The following is a 23378-nucleotide window of genomic DNA, read 5'->3' on the forward strand; positions in this document are numbered from 1 at the left end:
TAATAAAAATAACATTAAACACTAAAATTATATGCAAATTGGTATCAGTTCGTTGCGATTTTTTATGACTGATATTTATAACTTTTCTACAGACATTGAATAGAGTATATTGTGTTTAATTAAATTTAATATTTACTATTTAATATATGTAAAGAATCTTAAATAGCTTATAAGTAAATAAATATTATACGATAGGAACAATACGTATGAAATATGATACCTGGAAGTTGTAATTTATACAATGATTTTATAATTACTTTTTTGATCACAAAAACTTAACATTACTTTGTTTCGTGTAATATTACAGTCACTCTAAAACAGTAACAGTCTTTTAGCACACCTTGGGAATAAAACGATCGCCTCCTGGCTATTTCTAATCATATACTACTATATATCTTAACAATTTGACAAAAAAAAAGACCCACTGAGTTTCTTTCGTCAGTTCTTCTCAAGGTCAGGGTGTTCCTTATGCTTCTATATTGAATAAAGGAATTTGAGTTTGAGTTTGAGTAGCAGAGCTCAGTTCTTGCTTGGCTTGGAAAAGTCTATATGTTTTTATTAAACATGCAACTATGAAATTGTCTTTGATTGAAATTTTCTTATCATAAGTTTATTATATATATATAAATGTTTTCAACAAGCCAAATACTATATAAAAATCTAATACTATACCAATCACAACAGAATGAATGTCAACAAAAAAATTACATATAAATTTATTAATAACAAAAATAATAACCATATAGAATAAATTTAATTATGCAATAAGATTTCTTTCTTTATATTTATCCAAAGAATGTTCCATTATTTTTTATTATTCTAATTTTATTTTAGTATCGATAAACATATCTTTTAATTTTTACAACTCTTAAGTTAGCTGTAACCAATCGGAACGTGGAACTAATGTCACATGCCCACAGAGGGGCGGAGGGGGTTCGAGTGGCATTTGAAATGAATGGATAGCAAAAGTTTCTGAACGTTGCACAGAATTAATGTAAGTCGCTGTTGTGTCAACAAGTATTTCGCCGCGCGGACGGTTCGCTCAACGTTGGCAAACCGAACAACTTTATCTCGTGAAAGTGAGGTGTTGTGAAATAATAAAATGGATATTGTTTATTAATTGCGTCTCTTTCTGTGTAAAGTGCTCATATTACGTACAAACTGTAATACGATAATAAGGTAAGTCAACTTTTCTTGTTAAATGATTTGTTAACTTTTCATCTATGATATTCAAATACCTACTTACCTGGTCACGATATCATTGCTTATCAATTTATCTAGTAGTTGAAAAAATGTCTAATTAGCTTATTTCCTTACCGAAACTAGATCCTTGTTAAAAACGCTGTTGATTTTTGGAGTTTATGAACTAAGATGAAAATACCGCTATTCGAAAATTATACGTTAAATATACAAAAATTACTTAATTCGGTAAAGGGTTAAGTAAATAGGTTGATATAAAATTCGATTATATTTAAATATTAGTTTATATGCGTTATAACTTATATCAGACGTGTTAAATATTACATTATTACGTGAAAAGAGTTTTCTAAGATATTACATTGGTAATTTATTTAATAAATTGCTATTTACTAAAACAAATAGATTAGGCAAAAAATCTCTGTTATTCTTACAGCTTATAAAGTGTTTCATTTACATGTAAGTTAATATTCCAATATATCACAAATTAAAAGTAAAAAATAATAATAACTAGTCTATAATTATCCATTACAATGCATATGATACAGAGGGTATGCTATCAGTGTTTAGAGATCTATATCAGCAACTTATTTTATCATTAGTTGATAGCACGTTCTTTGTATCCAACAATTCACTTGGTTCCATTGTTTTATTTGGTGATAAAACAAAATATCGCAATACTGCGGGATTGAGCAAGGTTAAATTGGGCAAGCATTGTTCGTTTAGAACAATATCACTCGTAGTTCAGAAAAATGTTCATAGTGACTGGTACTGATGTTAATAAAATAATACTATAATTGCGTTTTATATATGCAGGGTATTATATTCCTGGGGTACCAGAGTTACTTGCTATCCTATAGCTGAACAGCGATATTCTATATGGCTGTGCTTTTTGAAATGATAATGGTTGGGATATGCCATAATAATCATAAAGTATATTAAGCTTAGTTTCCATAGTAGCAGATACATTGATGATCTGAGCATCGGTACATTTAATTATTTTTTTTATGCTAAAGCAGCATAGGTTTAATATTACTAATCCCAACAATATAATGCCAAATATCATGTGTACCAACCAATATTTGTATTTTCATTGTTTATATTCTGATAAGTAAAAGTAAGGGCATCCCTGTCTTAAACATGAAAAAGGCCTGACGTTAAACAGTATTCTGACAAATTCAACATCACAATTTGAAGAGTCAAATACCTATGGTCTCATATTTAACTATTATCAATCAACAGAGCGGATATATTTTATATTGTCAATGTGAAAATTTTTATGTGAAAAGTTAGAAATATGAACCAAATATTTGGACAACTAACACCAACTTTTCATGTTTCATGACTTTAACGGGCAAATTACTTAATTAACTTGATGAAATTCAGTTTGAAACAAGTTTAAACACTGACGAAAAACATAGACTACTTTTTATACCTAATAGGTATGAAACAACAGTTTGAACTCCATTTAAGGATATAGGTTCCTTTGTATACCGAATAGGTAACCAAGCAATATAAAGCAAGCGATAACATCGATGACATTTAGTTTGAATACATTTATATATGTATTGTTTTTATTCCACAGAATCATATCATTCGAAATAAATGTAATACATTCAAAAAACTCCTACGACACATTTGTATGTAATGTAATAAGTTTAAATCATTACGAATATCTTTGGTTAGGAACATAGACTATTTTAAGAAAAACTGATTTGCAATATTAGTTACTTTTTTCAATAATTAAATTACAATAAAGCACAATTGTAATTCTTAAATTTACCTATAGTGTGTTATCAATTTAATACAATATAATCAAATCTATTATAAAACAGATAAGATTGACCGCTAAAATTTTCCAGATATTTCCATACCTTGACTGAAACTATCAATTAATCTACATTATTGATTTATAAATTATATTTGCACTTCATATTGATTATTGGCTATTAACTATTATACATGAAATAAAATAAGAATTAAAAATAATAATACCGTTGTCAATGTGTATGATGTTTTAAATGCATATTCGTCACTAAGAGGTAAATATGTATATTATTCAAATTAATTTCTATATTTTTAAAAATAAAATTGATTTCATAATTTATATTCTTGTTATAAGTTATCAATTCATAAAATGTAATCATTTTTTCGATAGTAAAAATGATAAATTTTTAAGCGGTTATATTTATGTAATGATAATCGCTATCAATCGCATCATATTTGTCATGCACCTGATACTGAGGGCTCCCTTATCACAAGGAGCTCAGTGACTACGTGGCCGCAAAGCTGTTAGCACAAAGTATCAAACATGGCTGATTATCGCGCAGGAAAAGCTGGCATCAATGCTGAGGCGCAGGCCAGGATCAACAGCAAATATAACAACGACATCGCTCATGAAACCCTCGAATGGATCAAGAGTATTACGGGCCAGCCGGAGAATACCGCTGGAGACGCTGACAATCTTTACGAAGTCCTTAAAGACGGTACCCTGCTTTGCAATTTAGTGAACAAGTTCCAAGAAGGATCGGTCAAGAAAATTAATCAGTCAACAATGGCGTTCAAGTGCATGGAAAATATCAATGCGTTCCTGGAGACCGCGAAGAAATTGGGCGTGCCTCCCCAAGAAACATTCCAAACGATTGATCTGTGGGAGAAGCAAAATCTTTACTCCGTTGTAATATGTCTGCAATCGTTGGGTAGGAAAGCCGGCAACTATGGGCTCCCTTCGATCGGACCCAAGGAAGCGGATAAAAATATTCGTGAGTTCAGCGAAGATCAACTAAAAGCCGGTCAGAATGTGATTTCGCTTCAATATGGAACGAACAAGGGCCAACAGAGTGGCATCTCCTTCGGTAACAGACGTCAGATGTGATACGTAAAACTTTGTTAATATTATTAACTAAACGTAATAAATATTTTTATTTTTATAATTGTTCTTTTTTTTATTTCGTAGTAAGGTGTGGTTTGTTGAATTAATAATTACACTTGAAAGAATGCGTAGCTTAAGGCGATTAGATAACGTTCGAATACTCGATGTAAAATGCGATTGTTTAATGCAATTTTATAGATTCAATAAAGCTATTAATATCATATTTATTATATGCCGATACTGAATAGTTTATCAAGTACTTAATTTTTGCTGTTAGAATATAAGTGTTGTTTGATTGTAAAACGTCATAGTTCTCTACATCAGCCTTTTAATTTTTTAATGGTCCAATCAGAAGTCAGACGTACCGGAGATTCGTTAATTGAAAACATACTTTTCCTCGTTATTTATGCTGCTAACTATTCGCGTTAGGTAAATGTTACATATTATCCGGTTGACTGTTTGACGTAACCTTTAGAAAAATATAATGTAATAAAATACCTATCTGAAGGTACAAATGACGTCACCACCGAGCATATTGATCTAACCTCGCTGCAAATCCGTTGCCTGGCAAGGAAAGGTTACCTCAACGAGCGGTATGACTATAAAACCTTATGGACGAAAATATTTCACACAATTGAAGCATATGCTTGTTACCTCATTAGAGTTCCAGAGGGCAATATAAAAAGGTGAAAATATGACTTATCTTTTGTGATACGAACATACCTTTAATATGACACATTGTGTGATTAATCAGTAATGTAATATAATTAATGATATCATCAGTATATTACACCTAAAAGTTGTTCTATATATATAGATATCTTCAGATAATTTTGGAAACAATCTATAATTCTCGATGTAGAATTCGATAACGATGTGTTATTGTTTTACATGACTTTCGACTACACTAAGTAACATTTTTACTATTAAATGAAATTCATTAAATGATCAAAATAGTTTAACTTATACATTAGCGCTGTAGATAATCATTGTCTATACTTTTTTTCTCCCAAACCGATACCTGTATTATAAAGTAACTAAACTAAAGACTTATAAATGTTTAGAGAATGACAAATTAAATTTAATTCTGCGTCTCTTTCTTTTCAGTGTCAAATGAGTTATGTTAAAAAGAGGGAAAATTGTGTTTCGTTTATATAATTAAGACAACAAAATATACCCAAATATACGAAAATTCCTATTTCTGGGATGTATGATATAATCGTATGATTTAACTGAACGCTTTTAGACTGACATTAATTAGTGTCAATGTAACAAAACATTGATGTGATTTGAAAACAAAAGCATACACGGCCGGAAGGTGTGGTCACGCGCCGGCAGTCAACGGAAGCACGGATGTCCGACCCCAGGTCATTTCGAATGTCTATTTTAAAAATCATCACCCCCTGCTCTAATGCCCGCACGTTGTAAAAAGATAAAAAGAGACGGATAATCTTATTATAATTACAGGTTGTATTGACGTGTTTTGGATATTTTTGTCCTTAATTTTTATAATACAATTGACCGATCGGTCTTGACCGGTATTTCTGAGCCTTGACCGGGCTCAGCCTGGATTACCACGGTGACCTAACTCCGCTTAGTCTGCCTATACTATGTATATCTATCTATTACTTGTCGACTTTAATATATAAATAAACAAGACAGACAAGAATAAGATGTTTCTTTTCATATTCATGCATGTCATGCCAATACTTTAAAATCGATTGAAACTGTATAGTGAAAGTATTTATATAATCGTATAATATATTGAAACCTCTTAAAACACGCTGTTTCTTCTGATATAAGTTTTATAATTATTGGTATAGTTAATTTTTTAGTTAAATTTTTGGTACGTACCATTTGCTCAGCATGCACACAATTGGCAAAAAACAAGTATTGCTTGTTGTTCGGTTTGAAGTGTGAGTGAGCCAGTGTAATTACAGTGGTAGGTGGCGCATTGTTGATATGAGGATTAATTAATGTTCCTTAAAGTACTAACGTCTGTAAGCAGTAGTGACGACTTACCATCAGATAGCCCATAGCCAGACCCCGACCCATATTACATAAAAAAGTTGGCTTAGTAAAAAAAGACCTCATTCATTAGTATATACAGATATTACTTATTATACTGTCAGTTATCTGAAACCTCTCATCGATGTATTGAAATTTAATTGTGTGAAAGTTACTTTAAACGCATGAGTTGATAAACTTCAATGATTTGGCAATTTTCCTAATGCTTTAGAAAGCGCTTTATTTTTACAAATCATGTTACGAAGTTATTTCACCGGTTGTGTAATACTTTACCAATGACGATACGGTCTAAGGTAAGTCAGATAATCGACTAAGAACAATTATTTGGACGATAATAGAAAAAATGGAAAAAAATTACAAAACAGTTTTGGACACACTTTTTGTTCAAACAGTAGTCAAGGTTCGTTGCTTTATCGTAATGTAAAACAAGCTATCCGTCCCGAATTCGCACGGCCAGAATAACGCTAACAATCTACATTTAATGTTCATATTAAAGGACAAACACAAAAAAATGTCTTGAGTTTTTTGGACCAAGTCCCTTCTACAACTCTCTAAAGTTTCAGAACCATTGGATTGGCTTAACACAAAGTATATGTTGATTTTCATTTATTAGAAGTTATGAATATGCCGAGTGGTTCCGGTAGAGTTGAATAGCACAAGCACGTCATATAGGGGTCGCAAGAGCTGATTGAGATAGGTTTTTGTTAAATAAGTGGTTCAACCCTCTGTGCGACGTAGTTAATTCATCGGCCAAAGTATTCTTAAAGAGGATTTTAGCCTGACAAGCGGTCTCAAAAGTCTAGCCAATGATCTTCCATACTTGCTGTAGGGCACTGTACAAGTGTCTTAGTCCTATAGGGGTCCACTAAAAACAGCGATATTTATGATTGTTGTATTCATAACATTTCAGTTCCCAAGGTTTGTGTCGTATTTGTTTTATAAAAGTGTTTGTATTCATGTGGTACCAATGTCAATTTCATCAGGTCAATATAAAAAAATATATGTGTCAATCTCAAGTATAATAAATAATATATAATTAATTATTTAAATATGTCTGAACAGAGTATACAGAATATTTTTTCTAACCGACATTCCCACGTTACAAGATATCGATCGTTCTTGCAAGGCTTCGCTACGGTACGCCGATTCCATCTATATCTTGCTTACTATAATATTCCCAGTGTTTACATATTCTGGACGAATTTGTCACCAAAAATTCCATGGAGTTTTTAAATGTATTGTCATACAGTTAATCAAGGAGAGTTTGGAATATCGTAGGAACTTTCGAAAATCAGAATGTTGCAGTTTTCTCATTCAATTTTCAATAGCTGTTTGTATTTGTGGCCAAGCCTTGAGTTGAGAACCGTTAGTCAATCTTCCGTAGATTATCCCGCTAACGGAGTGACATCCGCTCGTTGGAAAACGATATAAGCGAAATGTTCCATAACTGTATTATCGTGGCCGATGATAATTAAATTAATCGTATTAGATATCAATATGGTTATCGTGAAACTCAATATCTATGTAGTTTAGTTTTAATGAATGTTTCGCTAACAATATCTGAATTAGGGCATCCAATTACAAATGATACACGTCATTCCATATTAGCATAGTAGAATATTAATATGTATATAGAAACATTTTATACATATAAATTTTTGTATAAAGGGGTAAGAAATGTTATGTTTATTTTTCGTAGATATTATGATTTGTAACTGTAACTCAACTTTTGGGATAAACTAGTCTTGATACTAACAAGTGTTTAACAAGCAATATATATAACAATATTTTTATAATCTTGATGTGTAAATTGTGGACAATATCTTCATTCCATTACACATATCCAAAATGATCTTATTCGTATATATTTAATTGAATTCCATTTTTTATAAGCTTTGTTTCATTTACACTGAAGTTCATTAGTTTTTTCTTTTATTTTAACATTACATACATTAACTAAAACAATTAATGCCAGTCTTCACACATGACGTTCTGTTATAATACAGACATGTAATGTCGCAGATTTCTTGAATGTTTAAGACAAAATATGTCATACATTATTTTCATATTTGTTTGAATTCGAACCAAATTGACACATATCTTTAGCTACGTATAGTACGACACAACTTGGATATATCCGAATTAAGTACGCTATCCCAAATAACCAATATTTATTTCTTATGCGAATATGATCTTTACACAAACGTAATAACTTGTTTTATCATATGACCTAATATATTCGTCAATTTGACATGTCAATTACATGCTCTTGCTTTCTTGGGTTGAACTGAGGCGAGAATCTATAGCGACGAATAGCGTCGAATGGCGCGATAGGGAGCAATTTCTATTGGTTGTATAAATCGGCAGTAATCGGTTTTAATGAATATGCCGATGCTAAATCTAAGTTGTGTCGTGCTGTACGTATTTTCATGACAAATTGACAATATTGGATTTTGGTTTACGATGTAACGGCCCATCCTGTACAAAGTTATTGACCAATGGGCAGTTATCTGAAGCTATCTGGGATTAACGGTAGTAAAAGCTGTCAGATAGCCTTGTGTATGTGTTTCCAGCACTCGTGAATTAATGCTTCGTGAATTACATACATCGATGTTTAGAAAGCTGGAGGTTTATGAAGACGAAACTTTACTTTCCAAGCGTTTTGTTTAACATCGGTTTAATTTAATAGTACCGTATGTATTTATATAGGATTTATTTACACGAACGCATTGATTATATACAAATACGAATTAAAAATAGGTAATGTACTTATCATGAAGGCGTAATGATAGCACATGCTTGCAGTATTTATAATTATCGCTTAAGTTAAACTATTTATAAATATTGGTTAGCACTTTATTCCGTAGCTGAGATGGCCCAGTGGTTAGAACGCGTGCATCTTAAGCGATGATTGCGGGTTCAAACCCAGGCAAGCACTACTATATATATATGTGCTTAATTTGTGTTTATAATTCATCTCCTGCTCGACGGTGAAGAAAAACATCGTGAGGAAACCTGCATGTGTCTAATTTCATCGAAATTCTGCCACATGTACATTCCACCAACCCGCATTGGAACAGCGTGGTGGAATATGTTCCAAATCCTCTCCTCAATGGAAGAGGAGGCCTTATCCCAGCAGTGGGAAATTTACAGGTTGTTACTTTACTTTACTCCGTCCATAACAAAACATTTTAACCCAAATATAGAACTTACGCAGTGATAGCTACAATTATTCGATATTTTCACAGAACACTTGTAATGACAACCTCCGTGGTCGATTGGTGTGTACTCCGGTTTTCATGGGTACGATTCCCGGCCGAGTCGATGTAGATTACCATTAGTTTTGTATGTTGTCTTGGGTCTGGGTGTTTGTGGTAGATCCGTACTTCTGATTTTCCATGACACAAGTGCTTTAGGTGCTTACACAGGGATCAAAGTTTTGTATGTGATGTTGTCTCAATCTATTTCAATGGCAGGAGTATGAAACATAAACAAATCTGGAATTAACATAAAGTTTACATTCTCCTTTATTTTATATTATTATCGAACAATATAAAAAAGAATTCACTAAGCAATATAATTTTACTTACAAAAATTCCATCACAATATTCAAAATGCCACTTTTTCCAATCCAAGGTCAAGGATGTTTATTTATCTTTACAACTACAGCCGTTGTAATAGACTTCAGTTTTCTATCAAATTAATTATTTGATACATTATTGTACAAGGATCTCAGGAAAGACTCAGTGTATGAGTTCGAATCGATAACAAATATAATAAAATTGGTATCGAACAAATCAATTCATTATTATTGATTGAATTAATTTGATTAGTTAAGCGAAAATCCAAATTTTTATTTTCATTAACAGGAAATATACTTCAATATAATATTTTGTATGCTTTGATAAGGATTGATGTTTTGTGATAAATTTTACTAGAACATGTTTTTATTTAAATATAATGATGATTTCCGGAATTATTTATAAATATTTAGGAGTTCTACGAATTAATTTAACAAATATTTGGCGTATTTCTTATAATTCTGATAGGGATTGTATTCGGTTGTGGGTTTTCTCCAATTAGATTGAAATAATAATGAACCAATTCTCCAAAAAATGTAACAAAATGGACTCTATTTATATGCCTGAACGATTTCGCTCACGGTGGCCATAACTAAGACCAGTCCAACGCAGGAACTGTTCATTTGCGCAAAAACTACCTGTGTTTGCGCAAAATTATATTTCTTCACTTTCATAAACCAAGCAATGTCGATTAATTAATTCCCATTAACTCCCATCACCTTAACAAAGTCAAAACATCAGCTCATGTCATAATGAATATAATAAGTTATCAAAATATCGATCAAATTAAAAGACATAATGAATCGAGCACGTTAATTATACAGCCTTGTTCGATTTATTTATATCAATTATACGAAATTGTTAATCATGATTTGTTAAAATGATATCCATTGAAAGATTGGAGATTTCTAATAATAAATTTAAAAAGGCTCATTTATCGAAAAAAATAATTATTAGTTTAGTGCCTTTTAGTTATGCCGACAGGGCAAAGATTTTCTCCAATGTCACGTTGATTGTACCACAAATGAAGTCGAGAGAACGTAACTAATAAAATTTTGAAGATAAGCATATTAGTAGCAATTTCATTGTCAATCCTTAACCTTACAACACAAAGATTAAAAGTTAATAATAATATGAAGGAGTTTCTTTACTAAAACCAATTATTATGGTTTCAAAACATACAATCAAAGACCGCTTTGTTTTGTAGCAGATGTGAAGTGAAGTAAGCGTCACCATTAGTTGTGCTCAAGTGATATTAAAGAGTTAAAGATTGTAAAATCGTTAACTAATATAGGATTAGGGCCAAGTATCACTATACATATAATTCAATTGGAGTGTCTGTTTGTAATATTGAAATAACAAATATTTACTAAATGCATATGTATATACATGATACGTATACCAAAACGACCATTTTTTAAAATTTTGGTCTGTCATTTCCGGCTAAACTCTGGCACGGCTGGACCTATTTAGACGTTACTTTCACTGGCAAATAGCTGATGTAATAAGAAGTAACATAGCTTTTTTGGATTATGTATAAAATAATGGTAAAGTAACGCTGCAATGTCCTCACGCTTTCCGCTCGCTAATCTCAGGTGCCTCTTACTAACTTACTGACTTGTGACTTTATATCACAAAAGCTGGCTCATACAAAATCAACTTATAATAATATTAGTCTAGAAGTGTAGATATACTTTTAAACTAATATTATAAATGTGAAGGTAACACTTATCTGTCTCTCGTCCTTTCACGACCAAATCGATGAACCGAATTTGATGAAATTGGCTATGAACACCACTTGAACTACAAGGAAGAACACTACTACTTTTTGAGTCTAACACACTGGTTTGGGTGGTTTTGGCTTAGTCGATCTTCGAATTGAAACCGGTAATATCTGATGAGTGGTTAGTTCCCACGCAGACAGACACAAAGAACAAACCTCCAAGTTAATTACAGAAAATTTATATTATGCTTGCGGAGAAACCAACTGACCTAATAATTATCTTGCTGGATATGATACTATGAAAATACAAACATAATGTAATAACTGAACTGCATTTGATGTCACGTTATTAATTATTGAACTGAGTCAGGGACACATGAGCTTAACTCATTCATCGAACACGTGAGGCTTAACTGAACATTGAAATGAAAATCTGAGCGATCACAGATAAATACTACTTAGCTAGGTTTTATTTATTTATTAACCTTTAAAAATTTTGCTTAGTCCTAATATATTCAATGATCATTATCATTACATAATAGCATAGTATAAAACAAAGTCGCTTACCGTCGTCTGTCCCTATGTATGCTTAGATCTTTAAAATAACGCAACGGATTTTGATGCGTTTTTTTAATAGATAGAGTGATTCGAGAGGAAGGTTTTTATATATCATACAGTAAAGAGATACTGATCATTTTAAAAGTTACTAATGTGATGTCGTAAATAAACAAATTCTGTAGTATATTTAGTATCAGTATTGCACCCGTTCGATGCCTAGTTGCTAGTATATATGTACAATTATTTGTCATATAAAATGTATCTCGTAAGTTATTAAAAATATAATGTAATAATAAATGAAGCAATGCTAAGCAACCAGTGATATTCTAATAAACAGACATGTTATACCCATACTAAACAAAAGAAAAAAAGTGTGCCGCGCCGGGGACCGTTTATTTTACATTTCGTTACAAGTAAAAAGGATAGCTTGATAAAAACAATAAGTAAAAAGGATAACTAGATGTTTGAATTACGCAAAACGTATTACTACATAATTGATAAATATAGATGAAAACAACTAAAGGCAAACGTCCCAATTAGGACGTTTTCTTGTCTCCACTTTTTGTGCGCTAATGACATATCTGTTTACTAGAACATCATTGTAAGCAATTCATTTCGATAAATATAACCCGTACTAGTTGTGTTACGGTAGGAGCACATTTTAGTGTAGGTTTTTTTAAACAATGGTATTACGAACAGTTAGTTTTATTTATATCGTTTTACCTGCAGTGACGTGTCTCGCCACGTATCCGTGCGAGGGGAACTGGATCAATTGATATGGCCCTGTGCCTCCCGTGACGATTTATTCGTTAATCGACATATTGATATAGATTGAACTAATTAATATCAACTACGACGATTACTAATTATTGCTTGTTATTTATAGATCATTGTACTATATTCATAGTTGACAACTTTTCGTTGCACATGTAAGTTGAAATAATCGGGATAATCGAACAAAATATTCTTAGAACTTCTAAACTTCATCGAGAAATTTACTCGAATAAAATTGATTTGGTTTGATTAGAGACTGTACTGTTATATGCAATTAATTGTAATTGAGAAGTGATCTGATGATGAAACCAGCTGGCGTGAAAACTGGCACTATTTATTTTTTATAACGCATCGAGTTTGGACAAATTTGTCATGTGAAATTCAACATATTACAAGAACTAATACTTATATTACTTTCATTTCAAACCAATGAAACCTTACAATTTTTATAGTGAATTTAATTATGCGTAAATCTTGTGTGATACTATTAGGAGTAGGCACCACCCACGGGTCATGTTTTTATCTTGCAAACAAGCAAGAAGCTCACCCAATGCATGGTAACTACCAGCGTCCATGGACATCTTCAGTACCAAGGAGATTGCATGTCCTTTATAGATAGTGTAAGACCTTTACTTGAATTTTCTTAAACCGTATTTGGGAAAATCTTCGGCAAAAACTTGTTCCACAGAGTGGTTTTGAGAGGTAAAAAAAAGATTAGAAATCGTGCTATAAAAGATTTTTGGACTAGGAATTTTGGAAGAAATTGGAACTTTGGATCTAAAAGAAATATTAACCATTCCTAACATCGTCAATTCACCATAAGGGAAACTGGGATGCTGGTCCCTTGTGCCTATAGATACATTGGCTCACTCACCCTCAAAACAGGAACGAAAATACTACATAGACCTGAACTTTACAGCTCAGTTTTAATTATTTCTACTCGTAATGATTAATGTTACCAGATTATGTTTCTTTGATAGTGTGTTGTGTAACAGAGCTACGTTTAAACAGTAATTATATTATTTTATGTTTGTTCATATACTGGAAGCCGGTACACCGGAAGCTGCATCTTCACGGCAGCGCTGAATCTATCGCTTTTTTACGTTCTACATCTTGTATTGATTGTACATAATTGCGGAAGAAATGAGGTTTATGTAATTTCAATTACTTTAGGTAATTACTATTTAGTATCATTTTCGCATTATATATATGTCGAACGAAAAAGTTTTTATTAGGATTTTTTTATGCGTATATCGTACATGCTGGCAACGTCAGTATGACGTAGAATACAAATGACAGCCGAAGATTCGTATTTCGATGGCATATAAGGAGAAATATACGGACGTGAACGACTTGACTTATATTTCCAATATCATCATGTCTCATAACGAGTTCACCTCCTCATATATAGTGACTAACTCGTTGTCTTCCTCTGTTAGTTATAAAAAGTATCCGAATTTCGTACCTAGAGTTGAAGTTTGTTTCGAACCAAATGTCAATCAAATTCGGTTCAGTAGTATGATCGTGAAAGACGCAACTCAGATTTACTTTCGCACCAGCTGTGCCCGCGACCTGTGTACGCGTTTATATTTAATAAAAAAAAAAAATTTATTGCAGCGTAAGTAACTTCTTGTTATATCAGTTATCTTCCAGTGAAAGTCCCATCAAAATCGGTCCAACCGTTCCATAGACTAGCCGGACAGACAGGCAACCGACAAAAATTGTAAAAAATGTTATTTTGGTATATGTACCGTGTATGCATACATATGCATTGACTAAAAAGGGGCTATTTTAATATTACAAACAGACACTCCAATTTTATTATATACTGTATAGTATATTATATTAATAATTTTAGTATAGGCACATGAATAAGCAATAAGTTTTGTATAAAATTCGAAGCAAGGCACTTTCTAAAATCGTCTAAGTTAAATTTAAATTAAATTGTATATTCACAAAAGCTGACACGGATAATATAGTCTAGTTGTTATAATTTCGCTAGATTTGCTTTTAAAATGTCTTAAGTGTTGCCATTTTTATTTAAATATGTATTCTTGAACGTCTTTTCTTAACTGTATCATAACTGGTTTTAGGTTTTGAAAGTATACCACATTATAATAAACCCGTTTCCATTGCAGTGGCTGCTTGAGATCGCCATTAATTCTTCCTTTGATACGAACTGCATAATAAAATAAATACAGTACTCCATTGCGAACGGTAATATTATATTTACGAATAGTATTATTATTAATGTTATTTGGTGACGGTTTTCTACAAGCCCATCTGGGTTCAGATATTCTACGCCCAACGATTATATTAATAACTATTGTGGTTAATTCAAGGAATGGAAAACATGCAACGACTTTTGTGACCAAAATATTAAACGTTACTTACATTGCGATGGTCGTCCTGACTGACTTTGAGTCAGCTGAATGTGGGCGTCCTCAGCAGCCACAGCTATCAGTTGGTTTTCGATCCGTGGCGTCAGGACCAAGTTGGCCCAGTGCTGTGTCTTACATAGCCAATGCGTCACCAACTTTAGTACCAAGGTTGGCGCTGGTGTCCACTTTCAAATTTGCGGCGCATTAATTAAATAAAATAAATTTTGTTCCGTCAAACCTTAACTACCAATCGACCATATAAACATTGCCTCTAAGCGGTATAATAATAGATCATACCTACCCTAGTTAGGTTTGCACAAAACATTACCAAATGCTTCAAAATTTACATCAATAATAATATAAATGACTAAAGCGATATTTTTTAGTATCGCTTTCACTGATAGCGTTCTTAATGTTGCATTAGCGAATTTACCGGTTGCGCCGTCGGACCGTTGACTTTAACGAAATAGCTCTGACCGATATACAACCAGTTTTACTAACTGCACCAAAAGCGAACCAGCCTTGGCATTGATAATAGATGACTAAGACTCGGTTGGAACGAGTTTTTGTGAACGTGTTCATTTCTGCCTACACAAAGTAATCATACAGTGACTCTGTAACAAAAAACGCATTGTACATGACGTAACGATCACCGATAGCTCATATATTCCTTACCTAATAATATAGCATAATGTATTCAGTTGGGATGTTGTTGAATTTTTTTATAAGCAATTCATCTTAATCATTTTATAAGACGACTATTTTAAAACGTGATGCATATTTATTACCCTTAGTAGTTGTTATTGTGTGTCTATTTTTGGTATATTTTTTATTTTTTACTAATTGTCGCCCACGGATTCGCTCGCGTTTTAGAGGTTTTTTTATGGCATAGGTGGCAAACGAGCAGGAGGCTCACCTGATGGAAAGTGACTACCACCGCCCATGGACGTCAGCAACACCAGGGGGCTTGCAGATGCGTTGTCAGACTTTAAGAAAGGAGTGCGCTCTATTCTTGAAGGTTCCCATGTCGTATCGGTTCGGCGGCGAAAGCTGGCTCCACAAAGTGGTTGTGCGAGGCAGAAAATGTCTAAGATGTCGCGCTGTTGTGGATTTTCGGACATCAAGGTGGTTTGGTTGTCACGTATTAGGCAAACAGGTAGCCTGTTTTTTGGAGTTCAAATTTGCTTCATTAAGTGTTCGTGAAAGAGCAACAGACCGACAGAGTTACTTTCACATTTATAATATAAGTGTAGATATACGATTGTATTTGTTTAACTTGAGTTTTGTCTGTAGTTGTTATTAGTAAAGTAATAGTAAGAAAGTTACACACACTTTCAATCTATTTTCTTGAGTGATTTTTCTTCCGATATCTCAAGTGTAGTAAGAGACATCTCACCAGAATGAGTTCGCCTTAGTACGCTTTGAGTGTCATTAGTTAAGTTACTAATTGTTTAATTGCAGTAGATTTATAACAACAAAAATTTCATAAAGAAGAGAATTGTTATTTTACTTGGTGGTAGTGCTTTGTGCTAGTCCGTCTGGGTCACCCACTCATCAGTGATTCTTCCGCCAAATAACAGTACTCAGTATTGTTGTGTTCCGGTTTGAAGGGTGAATGAGCCAGTGTAACTACAGGCACAAGGGACATAACATCTTAGTTCCCAAGGTTGGTGGCACATTGACGATGTAAAGAATAGTTAATATTTCTTACAGCGTCATTGTCTATGGGTGACGGTGACCACTTACCATCAGGTGGCCCATATGCTCATCCGCCAACCTATACCTTAAAAAAAATAATGAATCTTTTACGTTTGCATTCAAAACTCAAAACAAATAAAGTCGAATAAATTTAAAACTTGAGTTTCATGTCAATATTCTGATCTTGCCAAAAACCCAGGAACGTCTGACAAGGTTTAATATCAACTTATGTCTTTCATCATTTGGAAATGCACCTGAGCTGAACTATTGTTGTTCAAAAACCCAAATGTCAAAAATATCATGATTGATTTTGATCTCTAACACGATTGTATCATGGAGTTTGATACTGGTAGTTTGATACTATGAACGTTTCCTAAATATTATGTCTGTGTGTGTGTGGCAAAAGAATGGTAGAGTAAAATTTTGTAGAGTTAAATTAATTAAATATATTTGTAATGCATATTATTTATAAATATTAGATGTATGCACTCTTTCTTTAATTGTGTCTAATTTTATACTCCAAAAAAGGGCTACATCACATTTTAAACTTCTTAACATATCTGCACTCACTGATAAATAAAACCCAATGACTACAAACGACTACTTCCTATTCCTAGTCTTAATTAAACTGCTTAAAGAAAAAACTAAAAGACAACAGAACCAAAATAATATTTTCAATTTTGTGTCAAAAAATACACGGAACCCTCGTCATGTTACTCCTAATCAATCTTAACCGTTTTGTTATTCATGAAAATAATTGATTCTAACATTTTCACGGTACTTATATTTTAAAAGCACTCGAAAATGGCTGAGAAAGATAAAATATGTACGAAATAACACACATCGATGCTCATAACACGTTTTCATTGCGGTGTGAGAATAATTTAATACGAATGTAAATATATCGTGTTAAAACAACGAGCCGTGAATCATTAAATCGAGAATAGCATTCATTAATGCTATAAAAACAACGGTATTTTAATCGTCTGTCCATATTTCATCATTAACTGCTTCAATGGTTGCGTTTTTAGACGCCACGTCTCAATCAGCTTGTATATATTTTCTTAATTTAATATGAATATTTTAAACAGATTTTTGTTCTATTTTTAAATAAAGAATTACTTCTATTTATTTGAATTTTTCTTTTTGATACTGGTCACGCTCAATAAAGCTTTCATTGTTTCACAAACCATGGTTGAATTTTTGGAATTTTCTAGAAATAACTAAATTAAAAAATCACTTTTATGTATCGACAATTCTTAATAATCTGAGTGATAATATGTTAACAAAAGAATCATCTCTTTAATTTGTGATTGAATTCGTGTTCAAATGTTTTCATTACGATCCTTATCATTATGAAAATATAAAACTATATATTTCTGTAACATGTTCCTATTGACGTTTACATGTAAGTCTTCAACTAGTGGATGGTAGTTTTTCCCGCTCGCCCTTAGGGCAAGCTGGGTATTTCCTCGAGGTTTTCCTCCCTACCCGGACTACTCCTCATCGATAGCCTCGGTTAGGTCAGGGTTCTGTGGATCCCAGTTGTGTCTTGTCCAGTGGTAGTCTCATCCTTGTGGTTGTCATGTCTTCAACTAGTTACGAAATCATTTGTAATTGTCTTTATTTTTAAGTTCGGCTGCAGTTTCTTGTCTGAGTGTATCCAGATTTCTGAGTGAAGCACTCGAGATATGTTCGCCCGCTACCTTTTTTTGTTTAGATTGTACAATTAAAATCCCAAATTTGATGTTGTTTTTTTGATAAAGTTCAACTTCTGAACATCCTTCTTACTGGCCTAGAGTATGATGTTCTCAAATATTTTCTGGTAAATTTTATTAATACCATCGGTGCTTAAAAATTAGTTTTCTAAATGGAAGTATAACAGTAAAATTAAAATTACTTTTTTTCTGTCTAGTTGGCGTAATGACATTTTAAACTTGTACTCAAAATAATAATAGCACTTTTGAATCGTCATTCTTACACGATCATAGGGCTTAATGAAGCCCATGTGGTTAGGTGCCACCAAACAGCAGTACTTACTATTGCTGTGTGTCCGGTTTGAAGGATGAGTTACAGTATAAATACAGGCACAAGAGACATAACATCTTGGTTCCCTTAAAGCGTCATTGCTTATAGACACTCACTGTCAGGTGGCAAAATTGGTGAATTGAGTTTAAAGCTACGACCTCTTCGAAAAGATGTATTATATCTAGTAGTAGTAGCATACTGAGTATTAATGTCTCGAATTAGCCATTAATTACAATATGGCTATCATTAAACTAAGTAAATAATTGTGAGCTAACGACTCCACAAAGGGTCTGCAATTGGACTCATTAGTTGAGTCATGGAACTCAAAGAGCTATAATATTTTATCTCAATCAATTAAATTGGACTTGTAATGCAATGGCATGGCATGGTGCAAGGAGACAAAGATCAAAGTAAAATTTTGTATATAAATGATATTTAAAAGAATCGACAAAAAACAAAAGAGAAACAAAAGATCAAAGATCAGCAAACTTTGTCCTTCAGTTGACGTGACTTCTGTCGAAATCGAAAACAATAATTTTCACACTTTCCGTGACTAAAATTCAATTGCAGACTTGAGAGTTGTCATATCATTATCATACTTGGTTTATAAGGAGCAAAAAAGTTTGTCAAAATAAACTTTATTCAATAAGAATCTTGCAAGAAGAAATAAATCTTGATTATGAAATATGATTTAATTTAATCCGTTTTTTTTTTTTTTTTTTTTTTTAAATTGTATTTCGCTAAATACAATTAAAACTGTAGGACTAAATCTTACTAAGAATAGAATTAAAAACACCAATATTAAACTAATTTAAATTAAGTTAATAATTTAGTGTTTCTCTCAAACTGTAGTTAGGGACATATGCCAACAACATGTGTGAAACGTCTTCTAATACACAACATACTTCACAATTGGGACTGACACTTTTCCTAATCAGATGCTTAAACATCTGTGGTGCCTGTGGCATGTGTCGAGACCTAAGTCTAAATGCTATAACTAACTTACTTCTATTAATAATTATTTACTATTAAATATTAGGTTGCATCGTAACTTGTTCTGTTATTGGAATGAAACCCGAATGATGACTCAAAGTGTTATTCAACTAGATATAATGAAGTTAATAAGTATATCGTGTTTGTTTCGAATAAAAGCAACATTGTAATTAAGTCATAATATTAAAAAGAACGATGCGTAGGCGCCTTTAGCCGTGGATGTGAGCAGGTGTTCTTGTTACGCCTACATTTATAAGGTAATGCGTAATCTTCGCGTTCGTCGACTCTTAAACCAGTTTCCCTCTTTCGCCATCTAACATATTTTTGCGAGGTTTTACTGTCCTACCGCATTCTATTTTCTTTTTTGCCTATAACATCAAACGTTTGTCGGTAAATGAGCAAAGGCATTCGAGCCGTATATTTATGTCGAGAACACAAATGCGACTTCAATATTTTGCGCAGAGTAGCACCAGTTAATATGCAGATTTTGAAGTAGGTAATAATATCACTAGTGACATAGCCTATGTTATTTTGGAATGACTAAGAGTTACCGGTAGATCATATGTTAGAAGGATCTGCTAGAATTACGATTTTGTATAAATTACTATGAATGTAGTTAATACACGACAAGATCCAGCTATTAATCTATGTGTTGTTGGATATCTATTATAATACATAGCATATAATAGACTTGACTAATAAGATTATTTTTTAATTAATTGAAGCCTGCATAGCGGCAGCTCAAGTATATACTGTCATATAACTCGCCCTAAAAAAGATAATCTCTGTGAAACCCTGTGGGTGATTTCTATATATTTTTTTAAATACCGGTAGGCTGACGAGCAAATGAGGAAACTGATGGCCAGTTATACCGAACATTGACACTGGCAATATAAGTTTAACCATTCCTTACATCTCCAAGGCTCCTCCAACCTTAAGAACTAAGATGTTGTCCTTGCGCCTGTTACACACATGTTACATTCGTGCGTTATACTAGTTAAACTGGCTTACTTACCTTTAACCAGAACAGAACAATATTGAGCAGTGCTGTTTTTTCGGTAGAATATCTGAGGCGTTCCTTCCAAAGCGGCCTTGCACGAAGCCTTACCAAGTAAATACGGAAATGATACAAGTTTAATTTCATCATATTTTTATTGACTTACAAGTATTTTTACTGCTAGTAGGTATTCAATTTAATAAAGAAAGTAAAGTAACAGCCTGTAAATTTCCCACTGCTGGGATAAGGCCTCCTCTGCCATTAAGGAGAGGGTTTGGAACATATTCCACCACGCTGTTCCAATGCGGGTTGGTGAAATGCACATGCGGCAGAATTTCGAAGAAATTAGACGACCTTCATGGTCGAGTGGTGCGTACACCGGTTTTCATGGGTACGCCACTCTGAGGTCCCGGGTTCGATTCCCGACCGAGTCGATGTAGATTACCATTAGTTTTCTATGTTGTCTTGGGTCTGGGTGTGTGTGGTACCGTCGTTACTTCTGATTTCCATAACACAAGTGCTTCAGCTACTTACATTGAGATCAGAGTAATGTATGTGATGTTATCTCATATTTATTATTTATTATGCAAGTTTTCTCACGATGTTTTCCTTCACCGCCGAGCACGAGATGAATTATAAACACAAATTAAGCACATATGTATATCACATCTCAGCTCATTCAATTTAAATATCCGTCTATTCTGTACGAAATTAAACCCTGCTTCGCACGGGTGCAAAACTGATATTAAAAATAATACAAATATATCTTGTTTCTTTACTATGTTGTCCACATAGTATTTACAAAAATCTTCCTCTCGAGTCTGTATCTATTAAAAACAACAACAACAGCCTGTAAATTCCCACTGCTGGGCTATAGGCCTCCTCGCTCTTTGAGAAGAAGGTTTGGAACATATTCCACCACGCTGTTCCAATGCGGGTTGGTGGAATACACATGTGGCAGAATTTCTATTAAATTTGTCACATGCAGGTTTCCTCACGATGTTTTCCTTCACCGCTGAGCACGAGATGAATTATAAAGACAAATTAAGCACATGAATCAGTGATGCTTGCCTGGGTTTGAACCCGCAATCATCGATTAAGATGCACGCGTTCTAACCACCGGGCCATCTCGACTCTATCTATTAAAAAAATCGCATCAAAATCCGTTGTGAGTTTGTTTTATACTGTGTAATAATAATAATGATACGAGTCGACCGCTTTTGATGATTTTTTATGTGTGTCTAAGATGGTAATAGATTGGAAATACACATACTATTATCTCTATAGACTATTGTATAGTACCAATTTCCAATACATGATGAATTGTTACTTTTATTATACCTATTTCAGATGCACTTACATGACGCGTTTGACTCGGACGCGTCATAGTTATTGTTCTTTATTTTTTCTCGAAAACAAAATGTGAGAAATACTCAGTTCTCGTCTAAGAATTTTCATTGTGGCAGAAGCCTTGACGCGATAAGATAATGGTATGTACAAAGACGTTTCATTCGTTCCGATGTCAAATAAATGACTTATTTTAATTGTTTAAACTATTTTCGTATCGATATACTAAGGTATTTATAGCATTGTTTTTTTTTTAAATATAATGTATAATTAATAATTGCGTATTGTTTTTTTTGCATCTATGCTTGTCTAAAACCACCTATGTATGTGTGTGTAAACGATGACGATTTTTATTCATGTCAAAGTAGCAGTATTAATAAAATTAAAGTAACAGCCTGTACATTTCCCACTGCTGAGATAAGACCTCTTCCGTTAGGAGAGGGTTTGGAACATATTCCACCACGCTTTTCCAATGCGGGTTGATGGAATTCACATGTGTCAGAATTTCGATGAAATTAGACACATGCAAGTTTCCTCACGATGTTTGCCTTCACTGCCGAGCACGATATGAATCATAAACACAAATTAAGCACACATATATATAGTGGTGCTTGCTGGGTTTTGAACCCGCAATCATCGGTTAAGATGCACGCGTTCTAACCACTGGGCCATCTCAGCTCTCAAGTATTAGTTGTAGTATAAAATATCTAATTCTGAAATGAATAATATCATAGAAATCGATTCGTTTTATAAATAATTGCCGGTATTATGTTTATGAGACCGTAGAAAATTTGAAGTAAATTGATTATTGAGGGAAAGAGATATTCGGATATATTTTCGACGACCTCCGTGGGCGAGTAGTGCGTACAGCGTACAACATGGGTACGACACTCCGCGGTCTGAGTCCCGGCCTAGTCGATATAGAAAAACTTCATTAGTTTTATAGATTGTCTTGGGTCTGGGTGTTCGTGGTACCGTCGTTACTTCTGACTTCCATAACACAAGTGCTCTAGCTACTTACATTGGGACAGAAGTAATGTATGTGATGTTGTCCAATATTTGTTTATTTTATTTGAGTGTCTCAATGTCAATCTAATTACAAAATATTAATGAATATCAATTCGTCCATGTTTTATTCATTGCTGCGCAAATCGCAACCCGACCCCGGAGGTCGTCTGATACTAATTTAAATGGTCTGACT

At 33.2% G+C, this 23378-nt stretch overlaps 2 protein-coding genes across 4 annotated transcripts in view; both read left to right on the top strand.

Annotated features, from left to right (window-relative positions):
* The first annotated feature begins 925 nt into the window (after nucleotides 1-925).
* The window catches only part of LOC124532601 (myosin heavy chain 95F), a 60684-nt gene continuing 38231 nt past the window's right edge, over nucleotides 926-23378 (top strand). For all 3 annotated transcript variants that reach the window (XM_047107582.1, XM_047107581.1, XM_047107583.1), the window contains exon 1: nucleotides 926-1179. The gene's annotated coding sequence lies outside the window, so the exon portion shown is untranslated. The remainder of the gene's footprint in view (nucleotides 1180-23378) is intronic.
* On the top strand, nucleotides 3434-4130 carry LOC124532602 (myophilin-like). Its single transcript, XM_047107584.1, has one exon. The coding sequence runs from the start codon at nucleotides 3509-3511 to the stop codon at nucleotides 4070-4072; it is 564 nt and encodes a 187-aa protein (XP_046963540.1). The 5' UTR covers nucleotides 3434-3508; the 3' UTR covers nucleotides 4073-4130.

The sequence above is a fragment of the Vanessa cardui genome, chromosome 9, assembly GCF_905220365.1.
Source record: "Vanessa cardui chromosome 9, ilVanCard2.1, whole genome shotgun sequence".
Taxonomy (NCBI): domain Eukaryota; kingdom Metazoa; phylum Arthropoda; class Insecta; order Lepidoptera; family Nymphalidae; genus Vanessa; species Vanessa cardui.

Excerpts from the sequence above, each read along its gene's own strand:
- LOC124532602 (XM_047107584.1), top strand. The coding sequence starts at position 3,509 with ATGGCTGATTATCGCGCAGGAAAAGCTGGCATCAATGCTGAGGCGCAG.